The sequence below is a fragment of the Colletotrichum acutatum genome (genome assembly GCF_030867785.1).
Source record: "Colletotrichum acutatum strain CBS 112980 chromosome Unknown BDZ83scaffold_99, whole genome shotgun sequence".
In the NCBI taxonomy this organism is placed as follows: Eukaryota; Fungi; Ascomycota; class Sordariomycetes; order Glomerellales; family Glomerellaceae; genus Colletotrichum; species Colletotrichum acutatum.
Window position 1 is genome coordinate 51,078 of NW_026849093.1, and position 17,393 is coordinate 68,470.

General features: G+C 55.6%; 2 protein-coding genes across 2 annotated transcripts; both read right to left on the minus strand.

Moving 5' to 3' along the window:
• Window positions 1-7,543: 7,543 nt before the first annotated feature.
• On the minus strand, window positions 7,544-10,194 carry BDZ83DRAFT_585694 (fungal-specific transcription factor domain-containing protein; the record flags this gene model as incomplete). Its single annotated transcript, XM_060505869.1, has 2 exons — window positions 7,544-9,219; window positions 9,282-10,194. 2 exons carry the CDS (start codon window positions 10,192-10,194, stop codon window positions 7,544-7,546), a joined length of 2,589 nt encoding a protein of 862 aa, XP_060361303.1.
• A 3-nt stretch (window positions 10,195-10,197) lies between these two features.
• Window positions 10,198-11,215, minus strand: BDZ83DRAFT_467258 (uncharacterized protein). The gene has a single exon (XM_060503268.1). The coding sequence runs from the start codon at window positions 10,998-11,000 to the stop codon at window positions 10,371-10,373; it is 630 nt and encodes a 209-aa protein (XP_060361304.1). The 5' UTR covers window positions 11,001-11,215; the 3' UTR covers window positions 10,198-10,370.
• Between the last annotated feature and the right edge of the window lie 6,178 nt (window positions 11,216-17,393).

Genomic DNA, 17,393 nt, shown 5'->3' on the forward strand with positions numbered 1-17,393 from the left:
AAATGGCCTCAACTCGATTCGTTTCTCGATTTCGATGAGGCTTCTTCGAAATGATGTTCTTATTTAAGCAGACTTGACCAGTGTCTCTCTCACCTCACTTCTCACTCAGTCAGCATCACCACTCACTTCCAACATTTGCATCTCACTCTCATTCTCATTTAATCCATACGTCCAACATGGCGTCCTCCGATATCCTGTCTCAGACCCTTCACACCATCACAAGTGTGAAGCTCAGCCAGTTGGATAAACAGAAGGCTTCATATGAGTCGGGAAAGCGAGCCCTGCTAGATGATGCGGCCTATGAGACGGACAGTCGGAAGAGGGCGAAGCTTTTAGTCGACCGGGTTGAGAGGCTTCCTGCCATGGCACCCTTGGACGATGGCTCACTACTATCCATCGACAATCTCAAGCGATTCGTTCAGCAAGCCGAATTTGACCCATGCGTTTCCGACGACTTCCTCCACGACTATGAAAACAGCGTACGCAACGAACTCGACGTTCAGTCGGCAAAATATCGATACGCCGAACTCTACGGCAAACTCGTTAACGAATGGATCTCCGCCGGGAAGGCTGCCGGCCAGGGAGCCGAGTCGGGGTTCGTCCCCGTTGGTAGGGAGGAGATGCACCAACAGCGAGCAACGTGGGAGCGCTATGTTTTCCATGCCAAGGAGACGGATAGCCGGGCCATCAAGAGCTACCTCGAGAGTCTCTTCATTTCACCCTCCAAGGACATTCATCGGGCATTTCTGGAACTGAAAGAGAACGTCAAGAAGTTTCAGGACACGTGGGACGACAAGACGCACTTTGACGAGGATTCTTTGATGAACACCATCCGCGGCCTCCTCCGGACGGATACCCTCACGGACCAGAAGAGGACGACGCTCAACGACTTTCTCAACAATAAGGTCGTTCTGTGCGAGATTGCTGATGTACTGAACATGCGGATGCAAACCCGACAGAACTGGGCCTGGGATGGCGCGACTGAGATCGACGTGCGACGGCAACTCAACGGACGCTACCGATTCTACCCCGACGACGACCTCTTGCAGGCTATCTTCATTCACCACATCGGCAAGCTGTGGGCCGTCAAGATACGCGGGTTCCTCGTCGCGTTCCTCGAAAGCGCGGGCGTGGAAAAGGATGCGACGAAGCCCATGAGCAAGGAAGACGTTCGCCGCCGACGATTCTTCCTGAAAACGGGACCACGGATTGAAAGCCCCGTTTCGGTGGAGAAGAAGCTCAGGCAGCACTTCAAGTCGGAGATCCTGCTGGACCAGCTGCCGCAGACCTTGGCGGAGGAGCGAGGCGGCTACGGCTCAGACGGGAAGGAGAAGAAGGGGGACAGCCGCAAGTCGCACGTCTCCGTCGTGCAGAATCTCTTGCACCTCGTGCAGTCCGAGATCATCATGCAGACGCGGCTCGGGAGCGATGTGACCGTGATCCGGTCCGACCTGAAGTGGTTCGGCCCCAGCGTGCCGCACTCGTCCATCTTTGCCGTGCTCGAATTCTTTGGCGTCGACGACGAGTGGACCAGCCTATTCAGGCGGATGCTCGAGTGCCCTTTACGCTTCAGCGATGACCCGTCGGACGCGCCAGCCCAGATCCGAAGAAGAGGCACGCCCCTGAGCACGCCCCTGGCGGATTTCGTTGCCGAGACTATGCTCTTCTGCATGGACTATGCCGTCAACCAACGAGCCGATGGTTGCCGCCTCTACCGGCTGCACGACGACATGTGGCTATGGGGCGGTCTCGAGACCTGCACCAGGGCGTGGGAGACGATGACCGAGTTTGTCAACCTCACAGGGCTGGAGATCAACTGGGACAAGACGGGAAGCGTCAGGGTCGCCGCTGCCGCCGCCGCGCCCCCGGTAGCCGGGGCGAACCAACAACAACAGCAACAGTCCATGCCTCCGGGTACGGGTGCTACGACGACGGCACGGGGTCGTCTGCCATCAGGCGACGTCGTGTGGGGATTCCTCAAGCTCGATCCGACGTCTGGGCGTTTCCTTCTGGACCAGGACAAGATTGACGTGCACATTGATGAGCTGCGGCTGCAGCTGGAGGCGTGCAGCAGCATCTTTGACTGGATCCAGGCGTGGAACATTTACGGCGCTCGCTTCTTCAAGACCAACTGCGCCCAACTCGCCAACTGCTACTCCCGACAGCACGTGGACAGCATGCTAGCGACGTTCCACCGCATCCAGGAGAGGCTGTTTGGCGCTGGCGGGGCCGGGGCGCACCTGAAGCGGCTCATTGGCGATCGGTTCGGCGTCGAGGACATCCCTGACGGTTACTTATACTTCCCCGTTTCCCTGGGCGGCCTGGGACTTCAGAACCCTTTTATACATCTCTACCTGATCCGCGACGACGTCATCGAGGACCCGGACGACATCATGGACGACTTTCTAGCCGAGGAGGAGGCAGAGTACAGATTGAAGAAGGCGGCCTACGAGGAAGATACCGAGGGAGCCAGCGGCGGCGGCAGCCTCGACACCTCAGTGCCCCGAATGCCCCCGCCGTGGGTTCTCGCGGACGACTACAGAGACCTACGGGACCAGCCGTTCATGAGCTACCAAGAATTCTCGCGGCACCGGAGGCGCACGTCGCCGGCGCTGAGCCGGGCGCTCGACAGGCTGCGGCACACGCCGGCCACCAAGGCGATTGAGCTTAGGGGCGAGATCGAAGCCGCGCTTAAGACCACGCCGGCGGGTTGGTATGGGCTCAGCGGCTACGAGCAATGGGTGTGCGGGCTCTACGGCAAGGACATGGTCGCGCGGTTCGGCAGCCTGGTTGTCGTGGACAAAGGGGTTCTGCCCACGGGGTTGTTGGACATGTTGAGGCAGAGCCGGTTCAAGTGGCGCGGCTGAAGGGATGAGTGAACACGGAAGAGAAAAAGCCGAGGATAAGAGGATAGGGGAAGGGGGTGCGCTCTGTACGATGGGTGGGATGGAGAGGCGCGGAAATTGGCTATTGAGAAAAAAATAGCCGCGATGAGGCCTATCCTGGTCTCCGTTTCTAGAAGAACGGGCAGAAAAGTATCTCGGGCAAGTCGCGTGATTATCGGGGAATCGGGCGCGGCCAAAACATCAAAAACACATAGGATACCCTGGAAGGGCAGTGAAAGTGTAAGAATAGCTTAAATTGGGTTTTCGGTCAAGTTGGACCGGATATTGGCCTCGTTCATTACTCGTGGAAATAGATGAAATGCGAGAAACTCACCCTGAATCGCTGAATCGCCAAACGGCTATGAATTGGTCCCGAATTGCCACTAAAAGAATTAAAGCTCCCACCCCCGGCCGGCCCCCTGGTCCCTTGCCGGGAAAAAGTCTTGTTCAAAAGAAGGCACAAACCGAGGTAAGTATAATAAAGTAAGTGTATGGATATGGATAGGCATTGCACGATGATGGGCCGGGACATGGATATCACAAAACTTTGACATATGGAGCCTCACTTTTCCACTCTCTCACACACCCCTTTGCCAAGCAAAAAGGGTCCTCGGTTCGCGTTGCCTTGGCATTTAGTAGTGCAAACGCTGCTCCCCTCCCCCCGATCTCGACTTTGCTATGTTCTCTTTGCTATCTCGTCCTACATACACCCTTCCTTTTCTCCATCTGCCGCTCGCTCACCCCTAGTCTAGCTGCCCGACTTCTGTACTACACACAGTAACTTACAAAGTCACGATGGTGGATCCATGCATTGCTTTTTGCGTGCTTTCTTCTTGTTTGCTAACCGCGGTTGAAGAATGGTAGCCAAGGTGGCTTACGGCACGATGCGGGCGCGAGAATATGTGCATGGTGGGTGAGGCACGGCAATGAACATGCGCCGCCAGGTAGCGAAACTCTTCAAGTGTTCGGATTGCCGGTGATAGAAATGGCATCATTTGCGGCACTTGGTCGAGAGGACACTGTGTGTGAATTAGTAGTACCACACATACTATGCCGAATGAATGAGTTCGCTGCAGTAGACTCCTGGCAGTCATCAACGGCGAAGGTGCAGACGAACCACTTGAGCTGATTCGACGACATCAGACGATCTGAAGATGATGGCAGACCTGATGTGCCCTGAGAGAGCTGTTCATGATGGTTGGGTGGGTGGGGGAGGTTTGGTGAGGTCATTTCAAGTCAGGTCAGTTCAGGTCGAGGGGAAAGGTGAGGATGAGGGTGAGAGCGACAGTGAGAGACCCCCACGCATCCCGTCATCTCACTTCTTTGCCAAGTCGCCGTCACGAACGATGGACGAGGGGAATCCGACTATGCGTACGACTAATTCACAAAAGTCAACATCAAGAGTCGACATTTAAATCGCTATCTTCAGTATCTCGTTTGGATGTCCCAGAGACGCCAGGAGATGGCTCGTGCTATCTCCAGTGTCCTTTTGTTCGTTGCAAGCGGCCGCCTAGTAGGTATCCGTACGGATAAGCAGTAGCTTCCTCCTCTTGTCTACTTTTTTGGTTCTCGCAAAAGATCTCTGCATATTCGCAGGTCACCCCCCCCCCCCGGTACGTTCTATTAGATGAGTGCTCCTCCGTACGGAGCAGTGTACATAGGCGAGCAGACAGAACGGACAGGCGCGGACATGGTTTAAAGTATGGGACCCGAGGTAGTGTGCTCCGTAGGTGAGAGCGTGTCAGTACGGAAAGAGCAGTGAGCATGTACCAAGTTTAAGCTTGTTAGTGCGTGCGTGAGGCCAGGTCAGGCAGAGTAGTCAATATGGATTAAGGTGTCTTTTGACTCTGCGACTCTGTCTCCATCTTCGCGCAAGGCAAGGTGCAGCTTGCGTCCGAACCTTCTGACTCTCTCTTTCTGCCCTGTTGAAGCTCCTGTGCAGCGAGAACGAAGTACCGAGGAGGGAGCAGCGTAAATGGAGTTCTTCCCCATCGCCACCGCCTGGAGTTCCCCTGCCACATCGTCCTGCGCAGTGTCTGGCTCGGCTGGGGTTGTCGTCCTTCTCTCTCTCTCTCTCTCTCTCTCTCTCGCTCTCGAGTCTTGTCTGTGTGTCGGGCAGCTTCCCCTGGTTGAATCTCCATGGCTGAACCAGTGACCACTGAACCACTGAATGAGTGAGAGCGAGTGACCGGCCGGGCATTCCCTCTCTCCCCTGGGGGCACTCTCCACTCTTTGCCATCTCCCAAACTCCCTGGTCGGGCCTTGTGGATATTCCTCCTCTCTTTCTAATCCATGAAGTCCAGGCCCCCTTTCCTTGTACGGATACCCTGTGCCTGTCCACGGAAGACCCCCTTTGAGCCCTGCCAGAGAAGAAACCCATGCGTCGCCAGATCGGAGAGAGAGAGACTGTGTGTGTGTGATGGTGTGCGGTGCCACAAACGCCCGTGCCAGTCCCGCGTTCCCTCTTGTCCAGTTCTGTCGTGAATTCCAGCCAGTCATGAGCCCGGCCGGAATTTCTTGGCCCGAACGTCCCTTATCACCCCCACACCTTGGGAACTTTTTTGGCTCGGGTGGATTCAAATCGTCAACGCTTCTTCCCCAGGCCTTGAGCAGGATCCTTGATCCTTGCCCTCTCCGTCTGTTCTCCATCCTGGTCCTGGTTCATCCTGCCAGCCAGTCTGCTTTTACCCCGATGCCCTTGATCCGTCCGTTCCCCTCCTCTCTACCTCGATGGTAGTGACTGTCTATTGGGGCTGTTGTGTGGCTGTCTACGAGGTAGTACAGTAGAGCAAAGCTACTGCGTCTACGGAGTACACTACATCTCTATCCTTCCCCCTCCCCCTCCTCCTCCTCCGTCATCGTCCTTCAACTGCCCGTTCTCTGCAGCATGCGCGTGGAAGCAGTTTGCAGCTCTTAAAGCTGTGGAAGCAGCGGGCATCCTTCGTCCCTGCAACGGTGACCTCCTCCCTCCTCCCCCTTGGACCCCTTCAACAAGGTCCAACGGGTTCGCTGGCTGGGCTGGGGGCAAGCAAGAATATCGAACCTCTCCAAGCTCTAAGTGTCTCTACACTAGTGCCGCACATCAAATACAACAAACCGAACGGCACTCCAGGCCGTCGATTTTGCTTGGCTCGGTCTGGAGCAACCGAGCTGACAAGGATCATGAATGCCATATCCGTAGTGCATACGGAGTACAGGAAGTGGAGAGTGCTACGGGGTCGAGAACGATTCAGACTGACTCTGCAACTTTGCTTTCTCACTCTTTCGGTCTCCTCCTCTCTTGATATCATATCACCATCGGCCTCCTCCGATCCCAAACTCATGCTGCACGGTCATCATTCCGTGCTCCTTCAGATCCGAGTATTTTCGCACAGACGGGGGACAGCACAATTAAGCAGTCCATCAACCACTTTACCGTGATTAAGTCATGGAGAAAAAAAGAACGAGGCACGGATAAAGCATACCGCGTTCTCCAAACCCTCCTCCCCTTGCTCTAGTCCTCAGGCACATGGGTGATGGGATCGCGCCGCCCACATGCGCCTCCCGCTCCAAACGGCGCTTGGAGCGATTGCGACTGGACAGAGACCAGGTCCCCTAGGACAAGGTGGTGGACCTAACTTGGTCGAAGCCGTACAAGTCTTGGACCGGGGGAGAGCGGGAGGGCAAATACCTGGGTACCTACCTTACCTTACTCTCCTCCACACCCCCTTCGTCTATTCCCATCCCACCCCCTATCTCTTGTACATAGTGTACACTAAACTCCCTCGTCCATTTGCACCCCCCCCCCCTTCCCTCACCACTCAGCTTGCGCCTGCGTTCTACACAGCTCAACGCAATGAGACGCTGGAACATGATGGCAAGTAGTCCGTGGAATAGAAGCATACTGGGAGGCTGGACCCTGACTTGGAGTTGAGGGGTGAGTGAGGAGGATCCGCCGCGCCGCCGCCTGGCGGTTGTTTCGGTACCGCAACGCAGGTACCATCGTGATAGAGCACGCCATCACAACGCCATCGACCTTCCAGCGCTGTTAAACTTGGCTACTTGAGCTTGCTGTGTGAGAGAGTCTTGCTCTGTGAGAGGCGCATGTTAGTATAGAAGTCTCTTGAAGATTACGATGTTGGCAAGATCAACGTGTGCATGATGAAAACCATGTTCGCCTTCTCATGGTGTTTGTATTCTGGAAACGATCTCCATCAAACTTCCCAAGTCATCCCCATTTCCATGCAATCAGCCAATCTTGAGGCTTACACGTCCAAGAGACGACCCTATTTGCCTCCCAGTTCCCTTGATTAACGCCGCATCATAAGTATGTATGCCCACAAAGTCGTCGAAGCTTGCTATTGTACAGGTTTACAGATCAGATGGATCACATCACCACTATCGCCCCTCTCTCTCTCTCATCTCATCAGTCGTGACTTCCAAGCCCCAGCTTGCCAGCCGGAGCAAGGGGAAAAAAAGAAAAACACATTCGCTCACTCCGACATCTCTCTCTTTTGCGCGTGACTCGTGGTCGTGCTTCCCAAATTCCCCTTGCTCGCTCTTTTTTTGGTGTTCCCTTTCTCACTTCCCCTGCAAAAACTCCTTGGTGATCCATACCATCCAGCTCCGCAAGGCGAAGCGAGCTGCAGCAAAGTTGCAGTAAAGTAAAAAAGACACCCTTAAAACATGATCCACTCCACCTCAACACCGGGACCCCCGATGCACCTGGTCCAGTTGAACGGACCCCGGCGCATCGCCTCGAGCTTGACGGCCGCCGGGCTCCGAGGTTCGTTGTCCTTCCACTCGCCCGCCCACAGCCTCTCCAGCACGTCGAGCGCGGCCAGGTTGTTCATGTAGCCCGAGCGCGCCATGATGTCGCGGCACTTGCTCCGGACAATGTTCTGCTGGAGCTCGTTGACGCACTCGCTGCCCGCAACGAAGAGCGGCCACAGAAGGAACTTCTCCGCCTGGCTGCCCGCCTCCAGGCTCGTGGCGTAGTAGACCACCTGCGAGACCAGGTTCTGGAAGTTGCTGTGCGTCGAGGGGACGTTGGGCGACGCCAGGCGCTCCGTGTACAGCAGGGCCGCGTAGCGGAAGGCCTCGGACAGGGAGCCCAAGTCCCGGACCTGGGCTGGGGTCGCGGGGGAGGGGAGAGAGGCGTGGAGGCGGGCCGAGTCGAACTCCCAGCTTTGGAGGGCAACGCGAGCCTCTTTCCACTCTCTCCAGAAGTTGTTGCGGTTGTCGTCGTACGTTGCCGAAGAGCAGAGTGTCGAAGAGACAAACTCGTCATCGTCCAGGGTAGAGCCGAAGCCATTGCCGTCGAAACGGTGACCCGGCAAGCTGTAGATGTCACCGAGTTGCTGGTGGTGCAAGCCGTTAAGGTTGCTCTTGAAGGAGTGACCCAGGGGCGAGCTGAGTGGTGACTGCGAGCGCGAAGGTATGTTGCGCGCCATGGGGCTAGTGACGAGGTTCTGGACCGAGCGGTGTTGAGAGAGGAGGTTAAGTCTGCCCAGCTTGCTGATGGTCTTGAAGAGCTCCCGGTCACAGCCGACGAGGTTCTCGGCGCCAGGAGGAAGCAGCTGAGCGTCGGGCATGACGCCGTAGAAGGTAGAGTTAAGCTGAGCCTCTCGGTCATTGATGCTGGCCGAGATGGCGTCAAAGTAGGTAAAGATAGCCTCCATCCATGCAGAGTCGCGGGAAGGCGCCAAGTTCTGTGATCGCCGCATAGAGAGAATCTTCTTGACGCCGGCGAACTGGGTGTGGAACTTGGCGATGCCCGACTCCACCATGCGGTAGTGGCAGAGAAGCAGGATCGTGGCGAGGACAGAGTCGTGGCTGGACTTGGCCGGATCGTTGAGCTGCTGGTTGAGAAGGTGAACGGCCAGGTTCCGGTGCTGGTACTCCTCAGAGAGGGATTGGTCCTCGGGCTGGGCATCCGCCATGGACTCGGCAGTCGACTTCTCAGCCATGAGCTTCTCGGAGAGCTCACGTGTGTCCTGACCCAAGCTGAGTCTTCGTTTCATCCGCAGGTTGCAGGCTGACAGGGCGCAGATGGCATGTTGCAGGCTCTGACTACTTGAAGCCAGGTGGAGAATGTGTTCTCTGTAGGGGTTGCTGGGACCGTCCATGAAGACCATGCCCGGGCACATAATGTTCTTGTAGTAGTCCATGAAGAAGGGCATCTTTGCAATGAGGTCAGAGTTGACGTGGACGGCCTGCGGCTCGAACATGGTGGGCCACTGAGCCGAAGCGTGGTGATCCGAATGATGCGGTGACATCTCCTCCGGAGGGGGCGATGTCCAAACATGGCCGTTGGAATTGCAGCTCGTGCTGTATGCATCCATCTCGGGTACGCCTAAAAGTCGTCACGTCAGCGAGTCTGATCCTAAAGCAGAGCAGCCGGACAGGGCGTCTTACTCAAAGTGTCACACTCCCGCATCAGTTTCTGACTCAACTGGCTTTCGAAGTTGTCCATGTGTGATGTGAGACTGGAGCTGTGTTCGGATGGGGCGTACACAAGGCTCGGGCACGACGTCGGGGCGGCTCTCTGGTCAATAAGAATGGCAGAGATGGGGCTTTGGGGCACCGGCGAGCCGTGGGTGCTGTAGCCGTCGTACATGACGTTGGGGCTGTGGAGGAAGGGAATGTCGTCCCTTGAGTAAGAATGGCTGATGGGGGACATGTAATCGCCATCGCTGACGGACTCGAGTGAGGAAGACAGCGCGCTCGAGATAGGAAGAGGTCCCAGGTGAGCACCCAGCTTCCTGTAGTTGGGACCATCCGTCGGCATACTATTTGAGTACGGGAGACCACCCCAGTGTCCAGCAGTCATTGATGGTGTGTGCTCGGGGTGTGACATGGAGAGCATGTCGTAGCTGTGAGGGTAGGGTGTCGTGGGTGTTGAAACAACGTGCTCCGGTGAGAAGCCGGCGTCGTTACGCGGACTCCTTCGAGACATGTCGTCTGCATCGGCCCAGCCTGCGCTGGTAGCCGTGGAGTTTGCGCGGGGACGCGAGGGTGACTTCTTTGCAACTCCGGCCACGGGAGGTGCCTTTGCTATGGGAAGAGACAGGCCGCGCAACTTGCCTCTGCTGGCAACGCCAACGCCCCAAGTCAGCTGGGTCTTGTAGCCTGAGCACTCGTTGCCAATCTCGAGACATTGTGAGCAGTAGGGCCGTCTGCGGTCACACTTGACGTTCCTCTTGGAGCAGGTGAAGCAGTCGTCGGCAGCGCCACCGGCGGGAGCGCGTCTTCTCCTTTTCCGGACCGAGGCAGCAGCGGCAGCATCTTTAGCTTGCGCGGATTGTTGTTGAGTTATGGGAGCGGTCATCTTGTCTAGTGTTCAAGTTGAATGTGGGACGAAACCGTGGAATTGCGTTTTATAACACGTTTGTGAGACCGGCTGTCAGTCAGGAAGGAGGCAGGATGATATCGATGTCGAACACTAAGGCAGTCCGGCAATGGTACGTAGGAAGTGATGGTATTCTGGGAAAAGATGGTATACCGCTAGAGGTAAGAGAGCAAAAGATGAAAGCGAGAGGATAAGTCAAGAGGCACAGTAATACATCCAAGTGTGGCAAGCCTCGGGGACGAGGAGTGTATATATGTATCGAGAGGTGGTGAGCGTTCTGGTTGGCAACCATTGGCTACATGGATGAGAGATTGGCTAGAGATATACAAGCGGCGTGCGAGGATCCTGGGCCTCAGCAAGCAACTCGTCCGGGGGAGAGAAGCGGGTATTGCACAGGCAGTCTGAAAGTACATCATGTGCGTTGACGGGGGGTAGGAGGCAACTTGAGAGAGAGAGAAAGAGCACCGATGGGGGTGGGGGGGCAGAGAGAATGAGTGCAAGAGGATGCTTGGAGGAGCACAGCACCCAGCATAGCATGGCAAGAGAGAGAGAGACAAAGTGAGTGAGAGAGACCAGGGGCGGGCGACTTGGACCGATGGAGAGAAACCTACGTGAAGGCGAGCTGGGTTGTCTGGGTGTGTGAGAAGAGAGCAGCGTTCGGGGAGTGTGCCTCGTCTCTGGGTTCCTGGCCGTTCTCTCGATCTTAGTGGATGCGGGAGGTAAGAGCTTGAGAGACACAACGAAGAGTGGGAGGCAAGGCTAGAGAGGAGCGGCGGGCAGAGCATAGCGAGTGGGAGTCGAGAATGGGAGGATGAAGATGAGCAGATCAGCGGGTCCGTTGCCAGATGTCTGAAGAGCAGGGGATCCCTAGGGTAGGCAAAGAGGGAGTCCCCATTTCATTGCAGGCACAAGAGCCCAGGGCCCTCGACTGTGGGCTGTGGCTACTGCTGTATCCGTAGGTACCTTGCCTCTCGCTGGCTTGCCCGCGATTTTAGGTTGTTCTGGTCAAGATGTGGCCGGACGATGCGACAGGGACCCCCTGTCATCCAGACTTTGGAGGGGTTGCATGCCTCATCCATCACCCCCCAAATTTCAAAGTGTGTGCGGTGCGGTGCGGTGCGGGTGGCTTTGGTGGGCGTTCTATCTTGTTAGTAATAGTTGTCGATGTTGGGGAAGAGGAGAGAGTTGAATGCGGAGTAAGAGCCTAGAAGAAGATCAGTGTCTCCAAGATCTAATATCGAGGGCTTTCAGAATAGGCTCATAGTTGGAGAGAGAGGATAGTATAGCTGGATGCGATCTCGGACACGTCTCGTACAAGGACTGAGTGTCATATTCGCACAATACTCGGCTGGACAAAGATAGAGCGCAATCAATACGGTCGGTATCCGCTCTGCTCTCCGCTATTGAGATAGGATAAACGGAGAGAAGGAGAGGTACGCAGTAGAGGAAAAAAAAAAAAAAAAGGTTCAATCCATGGCTGGTGACATACGATGAACGGAGATCCAACCCGGTCGCCGCAAAAGAACCTGTAGCACGGGAGGGCAGCAAGATAAGACGTGATAGAGGATTGCGGGGGGGGGGGGGGGACTTGAAGGTGAGGAGACGAGACGGATAATGGTCAATGCACCCACCAGTCAAGGCAAGCAAACGAGGGACGAGAGACGACATGTTCCCTCTGAGCGGCGCTTGAGATCCCTGCTATGAGGTATTCGGCCCCAACAACTCGTATTCATCGGTCCCTGAACATTAACAGTTCCCATAACCAGCCTGCGAACCAGCCCCTACTTGCTTCCCGCCTTCGCCTGGCCTTGTACGGCGAATCTGATTCTGACAGACGAGTATCCGTAGATCGGGCAAGACGAGACACTGATGGTAGATCCATCGGAAATAGCATCATTGCGGGAGCGTCTCTGACAGTTTTCCATTTGCTAGGATTCTGACAACGTTGGCAAGTCTCAGATCAGCCCGGGCCTTGGACCAGACCAGTTGTCAGTCCAAAGTCCGGTTAAGAGAAGGGGAGAGTCGGAGACAGTAGGAGGATGAGACAGTCTTCGTTCTGCAGCCTGTCAGCGACGACTGCGCAGTCAGTCCGTCCGTCAGTCTCCAAAATGAACGTCTGCACTCGAGAGCAAAAGACTGGCTCGCCGGCTCCCAGCTGCTCCCCTTCGCGCCTAGCCTCAACCTAGCTCAGGTCCTTTTGCAAACCCACCATAAATCCACCCTGCTACTCCCTGAGCGAAGGCCCCTGCTAGCGACTCGATGCGATGCAATGCTGCTGCATCTGCCGCGCTACAGGGCAGGGCAGGACAGGGTCGGTCCATGCAAGGACAACGACAACGGCGAGGGCGGAGACGGCGGCCGTGTCCAGGGTGATTGGCAGCCCGGGGGGTCTCTCCAAGAGTCCAGCTACCTAGCCAGCCAGCCAGCTTGCGTGCTTCTTCTGCATCCAGAATCTCTACGGAGTAAGTACTACAGGCTGAGAGGCGTCTGTGAAGAACAGCAAGCCTGTGTGCAATTAACTTTCGGCCTGCTGCGGGCAAGGAACAAGGCGCCGCGAGCTAAAAACGACGCGGACAATTGTCGTCGGACGGGGGTGAGGCTGGAACGGTACTTGAAGCTTGGATGAGCGAAACGAGGAAACGAGGTCGGTATCTGTGATTTGAAGTGAAACCAAGCAAGGCCCTTTTCGTTGTACACCATCTTAGTGGTTCGAGTAATAGCGTTGGTCTGGCAGTTCTTTGCAATCCAAAGAACAAGAAAAGATGAAGGTAGGTTCAAGGTTCAATGTTTGGACGAACTGGCGGCTGCTGCTCCTCCATCGATCAACCCAACCAATGACACGGCCAAGCAGCATCTGCCAATGGAAGCGGCGTCTTGGTAGCTGGGCAATCCCGTACGGACTATCTTCGTAGCGTAGTAGCTTAGGATAGGTTAGATGACTGGATGGCCCAGTCAACAGCCGATAGGCGCCTGGGGTCGAGACTTTTGTCTGAGATGATGACTCTCGAAAGATTGCGGCGACAAGAGAAGTCGAGCAAAGGTTCATCGAGGCCCACGAACAGCGAGACGTAGGTGCCCAAAGTGAGCAGAAGAGCTGATTGCATGTGACAGAAACAGCCACGGAAATGAACACTGTGATGCTTGTCATTGCTATTGTTGCCGGGCCGTGGCTGATTTCGGTCGCAAGTCTCCTCTCTATCTGTCTCTATACGGACAGAAGATGCACCTGAAGTGAGGGCGAGGGATATGAGATGGAGTGAGCGGGTGAGGCGTACGGCGCCTGAGTCCAAGGCGAAAGCTACAAGTGAGCCTCTGTCGGCCGCCGCTGTCGGTACATAGTCTTGACGGGGAGTCCCGCGGCAAGAGGCAGGTACCTAACGGCAAGGTGTTTTGTAACTCGATCTCAACCCGTGTTCCGTGTTCCTCGGTACGCATTCCCTCGAACCGAGCTGACCAGGATGATGACGGGGGTGGTTCATCGGTCGTCTTGGAATCCACCCGCTCAACACTGACCACTTGGTGACTTTGTGACTTGTTGACAGCGCGAGGGCGAGGGCGTGGGACTCGTGGGAGTTAGGACAGGGCAGCGAGAGTCAAGTATGAGGGTGAAGCGACATGTCAGAGAGCTTCGGACATGGACGACGGGTAAACCCCCGCGCCCCACGACGGAGCAATTCTGGTCCATAATGATCCATGGCCAGCTTTTTGATGGAGATTTCCTGTTCCTGTTCCCGTTCCAGCATCTGTTCCTGATTTCCAAGCAGATGCAAGACGCCCGTGCCCATAGAGTGCCAGTGCGACAGGTATGCGCCGCGGTAGAGACTTGTCAATGGCCGGATCTGGTATGTTGGACAAGGTGATGGTTGTGGTGGAGTGGGCGATGCAGTTCGCATGTGTCTAATATCCGTGGCATACGGGTCTGGTGTATCCGTACTTTGAATCCATATCCAATATCATCGGCGGTTGTTTCGAGCGAAAGAGATTTTGTTATCTTTAGCCCAGCAACCCTGTCTGCCGATGCGCTCATTCCGGCCTACTGTAAGGTAGAGGCGCGTATGGAGCGTATGGAGCATCCCATACTTGGTACCCGTAGCTCAGCCAACATTAGAGAGCCGAATGGATCATGGCCACAGGTGATGATAGGTTGCAGTTTGTGACACCTGAAGAGAGCAGCGTACATGTATCCGTTCGTACCCATAATCCGAGTCTGTCGTGGTTGGCACGGGCTCTCAAACGCGGTAGCCGTGGGATAATTCAAAGTCTGGCTCAAGTGTCAAGTGATGAAAAGGCTTGTCGTCGTTGTGCGGTGAAGCCTATCGAGTACCTACATACAGATACACATCAAGTAATAGACTAGAGAAAGCAAACCCATGCCGGATTGGCTGGATGCGTGTTAGACGCAAGGCAAGGTGAGGGAGGTGAGTTGGGTAAGTTGGGTTGGGTTGGATCGAGGTCTACGAGATGTGGAGAGGGGGAAGGGGGAGGGGGGGTCGGAGAGGAAGGGAGGGCGGGATGCAGGAGTCCTTTTCCCGCCCGCACTGGAGAAATCTACGGCTACACTACACACCGGTACTCGAGGGAACGGCACCCGAGCAAAGATCTTAACGTTTACCTTACCTTCCCATTAGCTAATAGGAACTTTGAGGGCACACTTGCGTTTGTTCTGGTAGCGAGTAGTATCAAACGTCCAGCGTCTAATGTCTCATGTCACTGTTTAACATCTAAACTCCAAGGAACATTTCCCCTTCTCTCCTTGATACACATCACGACACCTCACAACGCAACTCGACACACTTTTCCCCCAACGTAACACTTCGGAAGAAGCATCTCATCACACCGGATCACCCTCACTCCCACCCCCAGTCCCTTCGGCCAGGGCCCTTTTCTCTAGAATGCTACAGAAGCACAGGCTACGATGGACTATGGATTCATGGAAGCCTTGGCCTGCTTGTTGGGCTTGCTGCCTTCTGGACTAGCTGCGCCGTGGCGCCTTTGCCCAGGAGCAACAGAGTGTGCCATTGCAGGATAGGTGCAGGGCATCGCATCCTCTACGCCGTGCAACAGAACGGGCGGCGCTTTTGCTAGACCTTCCATGCAGACTTCGACGCGCCTTCTGCCGTCAGGCCAGTCTGCTCAGAGGCCAACCACTTTCACGAGATGTGACTTGCAGGTCAGGCGCAAGCAAGTGCTTGTGAGAAGGGGGAAAGCCCAAGGGGAGGAAGTAAGGGGAGGAGGAGGAGGGGGGATGAAGCATGCATACGAAAGGATTGCGCTCTCTTCAGGCACACACACTCTCACACTCACAATCACAGGCTCACCCACACCTTGCCATCGTTATCGTCAGTACCTGCCTTCTGCCTTTCTTATCCTTCGGTGGCCGACGGCTTCCTTCGGTAACTCTAGGCAATAGAGAAGGAGAAGAAGGGGCGGAAAGGATGAGAAGTGAGTAGGGGGGGCAGCGGGCGTCGAGCGTTCTGGAAGCTTTGCAAAGAACCTCACAACCCGATTCTAAAGTACCATCTCGAACCTCACATCTCGTCACCGGGATCCGAGCCTCCTCTCTCTCTCTCTCTCTCACCTCACCTGGAACTCAACATCGTTTAGCGCCCTTGGTCAAGCAGTATATGCCACCCACACTTTTCATCACACTTAGTAATGGGTTACTGCACGTCTCTGAACCGCCATCCCGACTGCCGAGACTTGTCGTTGAGACCGTCGCAACGCAGAAAGTCCACCTAGCTGCTTTGGCCTCAACCATCACCGCCGTCCCATGTCCCCGTCGTCAACCTCGCTTGCGCCGCTGATGACATTTTGCACCTTCACCTCACTTGAGCTACAGCCTACCAGTATCAGGCAACATCAGCACCGCAAACACACATTCGCGGTAGTGTGACTGAAATCAGCAGCAATAGTCCGTTCTAGTATTATTGCCCTTCCGCCAGGCCCTAAGCCTGCCTGCCTGCCCGACACGATGCGGATGTATCGATCTCTCTGATGCTTGTTGACACAATTCCCCTTCTTCCGGACCTGACGGCCTTGGCCTTTTGCCTGCCTGATTCCTTGATCACAGCATGCCAAAGGCGCCTAGGATCCAATTATCCAAGTACAGATACCTCCTCGCTGGTTCTTCGTGTCTCAAATCTTGCAGGAGTAGCGCCGCTGTCACGGTCCCAAGGACGTCCGTCCACAATTGACACCCCGGGCTTCACCTCAGGATGCCCAGGACCCAACAACTAATGCTGGCTGACGTTGCGTTGGTCCAGATGACAAACGTCCGCACTGACACCGCACGCCCCCATAGCCTTAGCTCGCTTCGCCCGCGAGAGCCAGGTGCACCGGTTCGCGCTCTGTCGGAATCCAACCTCGTCAACAACAACCCTTGAAGGATCAATATCAACGCAGCCCTGAGAGATTGAGAAACCAACATCAGGAGCCCGTCAGCCAGCCTTGAGGGCGGCAGAGCAACGGGATCGCCACCGTGGGGCTCGGAGGTCGCCCCAGCTCTTGCTCAACGTCGGCCGTCTCCATTCATCACATGCTTTCCCCTATTTGCGAGTCTCGGCCGTTCCCTTCTCCATCTCTGCTATTTTGATAGTGTCCAATCCGCGCTCCGAGGTTGTCCTCAGAGCCCACTTCGGACCCGACCGACACCTCCTGCGTCCCTGCGACCCCTAACCACCGAGATTGATCAGCACTCTAGGCCTTGAATCCCATTAGCCCTTGTCCCTGGGCCCCGAAGGGTAAAATAAAGGGTTTTGCCCAAGTTGATCTGATCTGGCACATAGTCGTTTACAGGACCCGGAGAATTGGCAGAATACGGCTTCAGCCACGCTTAAACTTGGCTAGAGGAAGCCCCCAACGCAACCTGAGTGACTCGAGAGAAGCCTTTGCAGAGCAGCAAATTATTGAAGCCAAGAAAGACATATTCACGACCCTCCGCGAAGCTGCAGCCCGCGATTCATGACGATGCCTGCTGCAGCTCGCCCCTGAGAGCTGAGACTGAGTCTGCTCTACGGGTATGGATACTGAGCACTTCAAAGTGCCCATGCACAGAATATTGGCTTCACAAACAAGTTCCAAGAACAGCAGGTTGGCAAAGAGTCTCCTTCTCAGAAAGGACAATGAGAAGACCACCCCCCATGGTTTTGCATTGCCGTTCTGACTCCCGCTTGCTCAAC

Coding starts and splice junctions, on each gene's coding strand:
- BDZ83DRAFT_467258 (XM_060503268.1), bottom strand. CDS start 11,000: ATGCTCTGCCCGCCGCTCCTCTCTAGCCTTGCCTCCCACTCTTCGTTG.